General features: G+C 38.7%; 1 protein-coding gene across 3 annotated transcripts; it reads left to right on the top strand.

Moving 5' to 3' along the window:
• The first annotated feature begins 416 nt into the window (after positions 1–416).
• Positions 417–11,854, top strand: LOC118113637 (matrilin-2). 3 transcript variants are annotated; one of them, XM_035163548.2, is made up of 12 exons: positions 423–756; positions 3,311–3,455; positions 3,589–4,161; positions 4,264–4,386; positions 6,716–6,838; positions 7,180–7,302; positions 7,663–7,785; positions 8,364–8,486; positions 8,586–8,996; positions 9,105–9,257; positions 9,703–9,795; positions 11,606–11,854. In XM_035163548.2, exons 2-12 carry the CDS (start codon positions 3,329–3,331, stop codon positions 11,659–11,661), a joined length of 2,028 nt encoding a protein of 675 aa, XP_035019439.2. In that variant the 5' UTR covers positions 423–756; positions 3,311–3,328; the 3' UTR covers positions 11,662–11,854. The 3 variants fall into 3 exon arrangements, with proteins under 3 accessions (XP_035019438.2, XP_035019437.2, XP_035019439.2); XM_035163547.2 differs by having other exon boundaries at positions 417–756; positions 3,328–3,455; positions 8,364–8,996; XM_035163546.2 differs by having other exon boundaries at positions 417–756; positions 8,364–8,996.
• Positions 11,855–11,933: the final 79 nt, after the last annotated feature.

Here is an 11,933-nt window from a genome sequence, read left to right as displayed (position 1 = left end):
TCAGAGCTCCTTTACTGGGGAGATCAAGAGTTTGTCCAAGCATCACTTGTGAATTTAAAACATCTTTCACGTTGATCTGCAGGACACGATTGATTAAAAGTTTTAAAACTTTCAACCTATATTTGTCCTCAGATTCCTTAGTTAATTATCATGATCAAATGTATATTACAATATTTAACACTCCACTTTATATAAATCTGAAATGTTTAAGACTCCACCTTATACACATACATGGAAAGTGTTGAGACTCCACCTTACATATATGTGAAATGTTTGAGACTCCACAATTATATAAATCTGAAATGTTTAAGACTCCACTTTTTTAAAACGTGAAATGTTTCAGACTCCACTTGTGAAATGTTTCAGACTCGACTTTATATAAAAATACTCACTTTATTTATAAATTTGAAACGTTTTTGAAGGTGTCAAACTTTGGGGTTTGGTTCCAGCTATATCTGCTCGCAAAAGTATCTGAATGAAATCCACAGAGTTACTGTTTTACTGAACGTGTGAGCTGAACTAGAGGCGTCTCTGTGGTTAAAGTCAGAGGGGGAGTAACAGAGAAGCAGAGAGAGGATGGAGTAAAGAGCAGAGCATGCACAGATACTAAAAGACAGGTTTTACAGAGCATGTTTACAGTTTGGAGCAACTGGCAGATTTTTTTCAGCTCGGCTCTTCTCTTGACTCAGTGTTGGGATTTCTTGGAAGCCTCTGATTGCAGGAATTTGAGAGATTGTTAATATTCATTGGAAAAAAGTAAGTAGATTTATAATTTTTTTCTGAAAGTATGAGTCAGTTTTATTTGCTGGAACACTGATGACTTTACATGCATATTTGCAAATCTTTTAAAAAAAGTTAATGCTCAGAAGAGGAATCAGCAAATGTCACCTGCTCTGTATTTACTTAAGATCTAGGTTAGGAAACACTGTGCTTACGTCACGTGCCTCATGAGAAGCCATCAAAAAGGGAATGTGCAAAACAGATCAGGTCCCATGGAACACAGTGAGGTACATGCTGTTTTTATATTTCGTAGTAAACACACTACTTTGGCTTTCATTCATAATGAAATGTGAGAGTAATCGCTTAAACATTTCAGTTTCTCTCTCTCTCTCTCACACCCACACACACACATACTTTTATTTGAAAGAAAATCTAAACAAAAACTTCATGTTTCTGTGCTTCCCTTGGCCTTGATGTACCAGTTGTTACTCATATTGATTCTTTATTATAGAATGAATGTTTGTGAAAGTATTTTAGTTCAAACTACTAAACGTATAAAATGAATGTCAGTGTCGGACAGAGTTGAGGGAAGTAAGGATACTGCAGGATGGCAGCATGTGTGGGGCACTACACGTTGACTGCTCTAAATGAAGAAACCAGTGTCAGACCTGTGGCAGACAGACATTAAACAGATGTGAGGTCAGAGGTGAAAAGCTCGGTGTGGGATGCAACATGGATACGTGACCCCTGCAGGTCTCAGGTCAGCAGCTACCATATACGTATCAGTGAGAGACTGGTCGTCTACCAGAGCTGCAAACAGATTGACCCCTTGGTCAGTGTCATCATCCTGGACAAGGCTGATGGAGATGTTCAGAACCTCTTCATCTCATTCGTATCACCTACATGTTGCCTCAGAACCTAGACTCCTCCTGTATGACTAATGCCACGTCGTTGTGTTTTTGAATGTGGATCTATTTGCTATTTGTGCACTGATCACAAACTTGTTTCAGACAGCGAGCAGTCTGGATATGAATGGCTCACTTGGGGACTGGATAGGGAAACAGTCTGTGGTGCTTTTCAGCCTCTTGTAAATCACTTTACACCACCTGGGCAGCAAAACATCCTGAAACCAGTGCATACATATCCCTCCCGTGTAGCTCACACATTTTAAGATAGAAATTGATAAATAAAAAGGATTTTTTTATTCTAATATTTCTAATATCTGATCTGACATGGGCCTTTTTTCCTTTGCTTTCCGAGTCTTGTACCAAGCTGTATGTAATACAACTATATACACTCAAATGTGAAATCTGAAGCTGAGCAGGTCAAATATGCAAGAGGTGAAAGTTCTTCCTATTTATATCCCTCTTGGTCATTAACGTAGCAATTCACTATTCAACTTACACACACAGGGACACTACATTTGTTTCCTACACCAAGGAGATTATGTTTTCAGCCCTGTATGATTATTTTTGTGTCGATAAGCAGAATCTCAAAAACAACAGCTATCAATAGAATTTGGTGGTAAATTGGACAATAGTAAAACACACACTATATAATACAGGACATGATTTACAGTGTAATTTAGTTGTATTAATCAGGTTCCAAAAGAAACTTACTGATTCTTGCTGGCACTAAAATGTATGAACACAGGAAGATACTGTACCTATGAGGGCGGGACAACTGACTATTTTAAAGGAAAAGGAAATAATTAATTACACAACAGATTATGTCACTTTCCCTCTAAAATGTTTTTTGTTATTCACTTGTTCATCATTGTATTTGTACCAGTAGGAAGCAGTAAGTATTTTATTAATTCCCATTTCATAGAGCATAACTCTAAGGTTATCCACAGGCTTCTGTAATAGAACGAGCTTCACTATGAGGCCATTAGTAAAGCATGTTACATTTTTATCGAAATGATTCTTTGGTTCAAACTGGAAAGAAAATGTCCTTTAAAAGAAATCGCTTCTTTAAGTGATGAAGTTGAACTTGAATAGAAAGTTTCCAAGACCAAGGTGAGAACACATCTGTTTATTTTCCATTAGAAATGTTAGTATTGTAAGATTTTCTCTCTGCTCATCTCTCTGGTTTCAAATGGGTGGAAAAAAGTTGGGATTAAACAAAACATGAGTCATAAAGTGGCGGCTGTGGCTGAGGGGTAGAGCGGTCGTCCTCAAATATTAGAATTGACCCAAAATAAGTTATGTATTTGACAACTTGACGTGATGTGCCTTGGACTTTAACTGTGCACTTGCAAAAACAATTAGATGAGAGGTGCACACATCTATTCTTAATTATCACAATTTTATAATTTTATAGAATTAGGAAGTTATAGCAACAAAGAATTAATGCAAATAATCAGTTGTTAAGAGTCTGTCAAATGTCTTTGGAACCGAGATAGATGTTCTCTAAAAACTGTCATTGAGTACATATGTAGTTAAAAACAAAATACAATATAATATATGATATAAAAAAACATTTTCTGTGGTCATATTTCCTTCCTGCATTGTTGCTGGCATGCCATGACATGCTGAGGGTTTCTATCAGCTCTTGTGTTTGAGTCTTTATCTCTCTATAAACGCTGCAGTTGTCGCCTCTTGTCAGAATGAGGATCCTGGCCCTCGGCCTCGTCTGCCTGTTTTGCTGTAACGCAGTTCGGGTTGAAAGGCGCCGTCCCAGACCCCTCATGGCCAGAAGGAAGAATGAGACTGATGTCCAAACCAAAGCAGCACGTGAGTCATTAGTAAAATCTATGTTTGTTTCATCATCTATTTCTGTCACAAAGTCAAATAGGTCTTTAAATCTGGTTTAGATTAAGGCTTGAAGTCACTTAATCACAATGTACCTCCATGTCTTTCATCACAGAGAACCCTTGCAAGGCCATCCCCCTGGATTTTGTCTTTGTCATCGACAGCTCCAGAAGCATCCGTCCCAACGACTATGAGAAGGTCAAAACCTTCATCATCAACGTGATTCAGTTCCTCACGATTGGCCCTGATGCGACACGGGTTGGCCTGCTCCAGTATGGCAGCGTGGTCCAGCCTGAGTTCTCCCTCAAGAACTACACCAATAAGGCCGAAGTGGAGCAGGCGGTGAGGAACATGGAGCACCTTGCCACAGGGACCATGACCGGTCTGGCCATCCAGTACACCATGGAGACGGCCTTCACGGAGGAAGAGGGAGCACGACCGGCAAACCTGCACATCCCACGAATTGCTATGATTGTGACTGATGGGAGGCCCCAGGACACGGTAGAGGAGGTTGCAGCTCAGGCGAGGCAGGTTGGCATCCAGATCTTTGCTATCGGAGTGGGCAGGGTGGATATGAACACCCTGAAGGCCATAGGGAGCGAGCCTCACTCTGAGCATGTTCACCTGGTGGCCAACTTCAGCCAGATAGAAACCCTCATCTCCGTGTTCCAGTCCAAACTGTGTGGAGGTGACGAATCCCATCTACTTCTCTTCATTCATTTATGCAAGCATTTATGAGCATATCCATGAGTTTGAGTCTATGTGTCACGTATATCCCTGCATGCATTAGTTTCAGAGATGTGTGAGGTTGTGGACCATCAGTGCCAACATATCTGTGTGAGCAGCCCTGCTTCGTACCGGTGCCAGTGCAGGGAAGGGTTCATCCTAAACCCTGATGGAAAGACATGTACAGGTGAAGGAACTGTTTTTTAATTAAAGGGGACTCTTTTTTTGACTCATTCACGTTAACAAAGCAGCTTCACTTTCCTAGACAATATGAGGAAGGCATGATTAATGGAATTTCCAGCCCTTTTGTAACTCTACTTTGAAATGGTTCATCTAAGGTAAGAGACATTGAAGGTCTCATTAGAGCGTCACCAAGGAGGGTTTGTTTTCACCCCTGTCTGTTTGTGTGTTTTTTATTTGTTTGTTTGTTTGTTCAAGATAAGCAAGATAAAACTAAAACGACTGGACAGATTTCAACAAAGGGTTTGGTAAGAGACGAACCCATTAAATCTAGGTGTAGATCTGGATCAGGGCGCGGTTTAAGGATTTTTTTTTAATCACTTTCTTTTACATTGCGAGATAGAGATATCCAAATTTTAAAATTTTAAAATGAAGCACACTTCACTGATATCTATGGGTGTGTGTTTTGGTGCAGCTTGATTGAATGAAAGGGATACTTAGTTAGACCTTGCATGACAGGAGGTCACTTGACAAACAAAACACGCCCTTCATTGTTTAGATTTGTGTGACCTCACCTTTTCTGTTTAGCTTCACTCTCATCCGGCTTCATTAGGCAGCAGTACTTAACAGAAAAGCTCTCGAAAACCATTGCACACGTACAGCAGCAGACACAGTTAGAGCTGGAAAACATGGTGGAGCAAAAGAGCTAAAGAGACAAACACTTCTCTCTGCAGATGGCGGAGACCAAAACAGAACTGAAAGTAGCATGAATACTTCTCTGAATGTAGTGGACTTTTGTTTGCTGATAGGTTAGCCACTTAACAGATGATAATCAGTATATCAGTGTCTTGTTTACAGCTTGTTTTGCCTGACAAATCAAGCAGCAGTTGCAGGTTTGATTCCTGTGTAGATGGAGGATTTCACTCCATGTTGTCAATGTGGTGGATCAGCTGTGAACACATCTGTACTCACCTGCCTGATGACTACGAGTGCCACTGTCGGCCAGGTTATCAACTCAACATAGACCTAGACATGCAACAGTAAAAATACATCTCTTACTTTACCAGGAACTTTTTCCATCTTTCTTCATCTTGATTTCTTTAGTCCTACCAATTTACTGTATATTGCATTTGAATATGATTGACTCTAAAGCCCTATAAGCCCTAAATAACCATAACAAAATGATATCCAGTTGCATACACACGACAATATTTTCAGCTTCATTCAACCAGACTGACTGAGAATCTTCTAATTTTGAAAACAGACCAGTGGAAGCTTTAATACAAGACCATCAAAATGAAGAACATTGAATCTTCTCCAGTGCAAATCTTATTTATATCTGAACTTCAGTGTGGTGTTGTTTCTGGTTTACAAATGGGGCGCCTTATCTTTTCTTCACTGTGACAATTTCACTATATACAGTGCCAGTGTTAATTATGTGACTTTGATCACCATGAATACTAAGTAATCATAAGAATACAAATAATCCTTTTAGAGCAGTTTTTATATAATATTTTATTCCCTCAGTAGATAATGTTCACCACCTCAATGCGGAAAATATGAGACTTTAAAGTGTTTGCTGAATAAACAATGGTGCACTAGGATAAATATGGGCAACATGTGTCATTTTGATGGGCATCCAATTCAAAGTCAGCATTCCTCTTACTAGAAACGAACCTCCACCCACGGCTGGAAAACGTCTCTTTTGCTCCTCTGAGGACATTAACAGAGATTAAGTGGGGGAGTTTTCCTGAAGGAAGTGTGCTTTTGCAATCATCAGGGTGGCTGGTGAAACGTGGAGGTGTATCCAGGGTGTCATAGTATCTCCAAATCAAAACAAGAATGAAGTTTTGATCTTTCCCGTCTGGAGTTCCAACTCTGCACCTTTACCAGAGTGAACATTGATTTTGAGTGGAAGAATGATTTTTACTGGTCTTTTGTCCGTTTTGTTCTCGTATAGTGGGTAGACTATGCACAGTATGTGTCTATCTCCAAGTCCTTAATTTTGCAAAAGCTGTATCAAAAGATATCCTAGTAAATCCAGCAGCAGCACTAGAAGTAGAGCAATTGAGATGAATCTCCCTTTAGAAATAAACCACTGTGACCAGGGGAGCTGTGGCTGTAAGTATGTGGGGTAAATGACTTTGTCTTGCAGCAATCAGGTAAAAGTGACTGCAAACAGCCACATACAGCATCAGCAGACCAACGAGGAGCAGGTTGACACAAGGTGTTGCACACAGACAAATGAAGACTCCAAATGAAGTCTGACTTTTTGGAGCCACCACAGAAACTTACAATCTCTCTGCTCTTTTCTGTTTATATCTAATGGCATTCAGAAATTGATCACTGTGCTGACGGCACCCATGGGTGTGAGCAGGAGTTTATGAACACCAACAACTCCTGTGTGTGTAAATGCAGAAAAGGCTACACACTCAACCCTGACGGAAAAACTTGCAAGAGTAAGTGTCAGATGCTTTTTTTCCCCAACTTACGCTATATTTGAAAAATCAAGTTCAATATTTTCTTTATACTTTTAGAGCAAGACAGCACTTTAAACAAAGATGAGTTATGAATTTACATGTGTAAATCTGTCCAGATTTGTATCTATTGTAGATGTCCAGTTATCCTACTTTGGTATAAGTTTTCTACAATTTGTCTCTGAAGTAGAGAAATAGTGCAATGGGGAAGGTGGAGGGGGCATATTGATGATTTGTCAGGAGTTAGATCTTGATTCATGTAAACAAAGCAACAATCTCTCTGCTCGTCTCTAATTTTGTTTTTTTTGTCCATTGTCACCCAGAGATTGATCACTGTGCTGATGGTTCTCATGGCTGTGAACAGGAGTTTGAAAATAAAGACGACTCATGTGTGTGCAAATGCAGACAAGGCTACACACTCAGGCCTGATGGGAAAACATGCAAGAGTAAGAATCCAAATGCTTCTCTCCTTGTTTTGCTGTAATGAGAGAAAGATTTGCATCAGAATCTCAGAGTAAGAAAGCAGCTCTACCACAATGATGTCTTATTGATTTCTATGTGCACATAATTAATATCTAATGTAGATTTCCTTGATCCTATACGTTGTGTTAGTAGAAGAACAATTTGACTTTGGGGTTGAGTCCAAATGTCCAACATGACAACAAGCATTTTAAACTATTATTTACAAAATGCTAATAATAGTTTAAAATACAGTACAGTTTATTCCCACACAAATGAATAAAGCAGTTTAGAGATGCTTTTCATTTCCCCAGTAATTACTCCTCATCTGACTATACTCCCTGCAGAGACTGATCACTGTGCTGATGGGAAACATGGCTGTGAACACGACTTCATGAACACAGAAGATTCATGTGTGTGTAAATGCAGAGAAGGATACACACTGCGACCTGATGGCAAAACATGTCAGAGTGAGTCCAAGTAAACTGCACATAAAAGATATTTCATGTTAGCATATTTATTTGCAATATTACAATTTGATTCTACTAATAAGTATACATATACATACAAGTAATCCTACACGTATATGTATGCATATACATATACACATAAGGTATATACAAATAGACTGACTGGCTTGATTATACATTTAAGCGTGTAAAAAAGACGGAAACATATTTCAGAAGTTAAACGTCCATCTGCATGTTTTCAAATGTTGCTCTGAATGTTTCTCCGTCCTGCTGCACTATTTACATGGTACATCATTTTGAATGAATTTATTATCCGGTCGAGAGGTCAGTGTTATTCCCAGCACTCACTAAAAAGACAAACTTTGCCTTTTCCTAGATTAATGGGATATTCTGTGTTCGCCATGATGAATGTCTTCAAGTTGATAATGTTGATAACATGAAGGATGACGTAAAATAGCAAACAGCTAAAACAAATATCAATTTTTATAGTTTTAATTCATTTTAATGATTACTACACCCTTGATTTTCATGTTTTTTTTTTTATAAATGTCTTTGTCTCTGTACAATTAAACTCATAGGTGTGGATCTATGTCAGACTGTGGACCATGGCTGTGAACATCAGTGTGTCAGCACCACTGACTCTTACATCTGCAGATGTTTTGAAGGATATATCTTGGCTGAGGATGGGAAGAGCTGCAAAAGTATGATCTTAAACTCCTTTAATACAGACCATCATCTTCAGATGTTCACTTATGTACTAATAAATGAAACATATTTTTTTATATTTGTGTGTCTGACAGAGCCAGAGTGTGGCGATGGAGTCATGGATCTGGTTTTTGTGATCGATGGCTCCAAGAGTCTGGGCCCTGCCAACTTCGAGCTGGTCAAACACTTTGTAAACGGCATTGTGGACTCGCTGGACATTTCCAAGACAGGCACACACGTCGGCCTTCTTCAGTATTCCACCAAAGTCCGCACCCAGTTCACCCTGGGCCAGTACACCACAGCGCAGGACGTCAAACAGGCTGTGGCCCGGATGCAGTACATGGGGAGAGGTTCTATGACGGGCTCAGCCTTACGTCACATGTTTGAGTTCAGCTTTTCAGTGAAAGAGGGCGCCAGGCCAAACACCCCACGTGTCACTGTTGTGTTCACTGATGGGAGATCACAGGATGATATCTCTGAATGGGCGACTAAAGCAAAGAACTCTGGTTAGTTTTACATGGGAAATTTGACAATTTGTGGAGTTACAAATTTTAATCAAATTAACTTTGCTCCTATGGCCATTTGCTGCTCATCATGTTTTCTTTTACTTCCAGGGATCACCATGTATGCCTTGGGTGTTGGAAAAGCCATTGAGCAGGAGCTGAGAGAAATAGCCTCCGAGCCTGATGAAAAGCATCTTTACTATGCAGAGGATTTTGAAAAGATGGGAGAAATTACAAAGAAGCTCAAATCCAGGATATGTAAAGGTGCTCACTCACAGCTGAAGTACTGAACTACTCTGTCAAACCATCAGTCAATCAATTAAAAATGTATTTGATTAGCACATATTCACAAATCACGATTTGGGGTTTAACAAGGTGCAACATTCTAGATCCTTAACCCTCGACTAGAGTAAGGAAAAATAACCCCAAAAAACCACAGTGCTCTATCAACCAAAAACCAGCTGTTTTAACACAACAGTCTCCAAAATGTTCACCAACATCACTGCTCAGTATTCTTGAGCTTTATGTTGAGTAAATAATGGTGCATCACTGCCACCTGCTGTGTGCTCATAGCATAATGTACTTCTTACTGTATCGCTCCCAGCTTCACTGCATAGGGTGAGGAAAAGGGTAAGAGAGTGAAGGTGAGACAAGAGAAACTGATTCAAGGACAAGAAGATTTTTCATCTTATTTCTTTTTCCCCCACAGACAAACCAGCTGATGAAAACATGTGCCAGTGTGAGAACGTGATCATGTTTCAAAACCAGGTCACTGAGAAGCTGAAGAACCTGGTGCAGAATAATATCCTTTTCTCCATAATTATACAAACATTCAGCATAGGTTTTATGGTAGGTTTCTCAGGTATTTTCTAAATAGAGGAGCATTCTAAATTAAGTTTTGGTATCTGCCTTTAAAAGAGAGACTCAGGGGACACAGGAGACACATTAGCACTGTTGGTTGTTTCACAAACACTGCACCTCCAGTAGTGCAAAAAAGACTCGTGTCAGTTGTAATACAGAATAGAATCATGATCTATAGTCTATTTTCTGATGAATTTAGAAGAAAACAGGACAGAGCTTTAAAGGAATAGTTCACCCTAAAATGCACTCATTATCTACTCACTCCTATGCCGATCGAGGGGTGGGTGAAGTGTTTGAGTCCACAAAACACTGGAGTTTCAGGGGTAAACAGCGTAGTAGCCAGGTAGCAGCTGAATCTAATACAACTGAAGATATTAGTGAGCATTAGTGGGCTTGTGGACACTTGGATGCACCACTTGAGCAGTATGGAGGCATGTTGTATGTTTTTTCTGTAGTTTTTTTACGACTGAAGATAGCTCACTAATATCTTCAGTTGTATTGGATTCGGCTGCTACTCTGTTTACCCCTGAAACTCCAGAAGTGTTTTGTGGACTCAAACACTTCACCCACTCCTCCATCGGCATAGGGGTAAGTAGAAATTGAGTGAATTTGAATTTTTGGGTGAACTATTCCTTTAACTCTGACACATATATCTGAGGGACCACGAAAAAAAGAATTGCAATTTATGAAAAACACTGTTTTATCCACAGTGTTTTTTATCCACATTTGGTTTTATCCACATCTTAATGTCTATGACAAACAAATTACTCTTAACATGAAAATATTTAAGAGGGTAACAAATTATAAAGCTTTTTTTCCTGTGTAAGGAAGTCCAAATCATAAACTACTGGTATTACAATTAACACATGAAAATGTATATCATATTTATTAACTAAATATTTGTACATGGTCTGGTCAGACAGTGAACGTCAACACTAATTATAACCTTTTTAAAGGTGAAGGGATAATAAAATAACATGTATGAAGCTATATACTAAGCTCCCTCATAAATGCTGATGAGTTGGTTCTGACTAATCACTACACCTACAGTATAGTAACAACAGCCACTGGGCTCCAATGCAAATACAAGTTGTGCATTTGTTATCATACTTAAGTATAAGTACAAAAGTATTGACAACAACATAGGTACAGGTTTAACATTAAAATGGCACCTGTATCTGATATATCTTTTACAGTATATATCGAGCTCGAGCTTCTTACTTTGCGTACAGCTAGCTAGTTAAGTCAAGTTGTAAAATGTTGAGTAAAATGTTTTTGATAGTTTTACAGTTATTTGGATTAAACTATTTGAGAAATTTAAATACAATGAAAATGTATTCAATTAAATAAATCAAAATGTATTTGTCTCTGACACAGGTTATCTGAAACATTTGGGCCCAAAGTAGACGCTGTTTGAACCTAGTATTGTAACACAATCGTAATCTGAAAAGTAACTAAGGTATCAGATAAATGTAGAGGAGTCTATTTGTCTCTGAAATGTTCAAATATAAAGGAAGTCATACATACACCAGAACACAGGTAGAACATATTACTACATTAAGATTAATAATGTTAAAAATTATAAGAAGTGACTATATATATAATGATAATATAAAATAGAGGAATCATCTTTGGCAACACCAACTGAATCCTCATTTTTTATTTGTGATGATTTTAACATAAATTCTTAGAAACCTATGTACGTATGTTGTGTCTTCATTTGGATCTGTGTCTTTCCTTAACCTGCCTACTTGAGACCATGTCCAAGAAGCTGGAGAAACTCGAGAATCAAGTTGTGCACAAATAAAAGGCTGAGACTCATCCATCAGCATCCTCAGGATCCCTTGAATCCTGCTCAGCAAGTTACACAAATGCAATGCTTTCTGCGGAAGCTATTTATACACTTTTGTAGGCAACACAATGTATTCTATGTATTTTTGTCTGTAATGGTCTCTGAAACAGAAAAGTGACAAATAAACACTCATGATGTTTTTATTAGGTTTTGTGATGATGTCTATCGGGGTCTTATTGTCACAGAAAGTACAGAATGTACTAAAAGCTGCCTTGTCAATATTTAAA

The sequence above is a fragment of the Hippoglossus stenolepis genome, chromosome 8 (assembly GCF_022539355.2).
Source record: "Hippoglossus stenolepis isolate QCI-W04-F060 chromosome 8, HSTE1.2, whole genome shotgun sequence".
In the NCBI taxonomy this organism is placed as follows: Eukaryota; Metazoa; Chordata; class Actinopteri; order Pleuronectiformes; family Pleuronectidae; genus Hippoglossus; species Hippoglossus stenolepis.
Note: the sequence above shows the minus strand (reverse complement) of the source record. Positions and strands in the feature narration are given on the sequence as shown.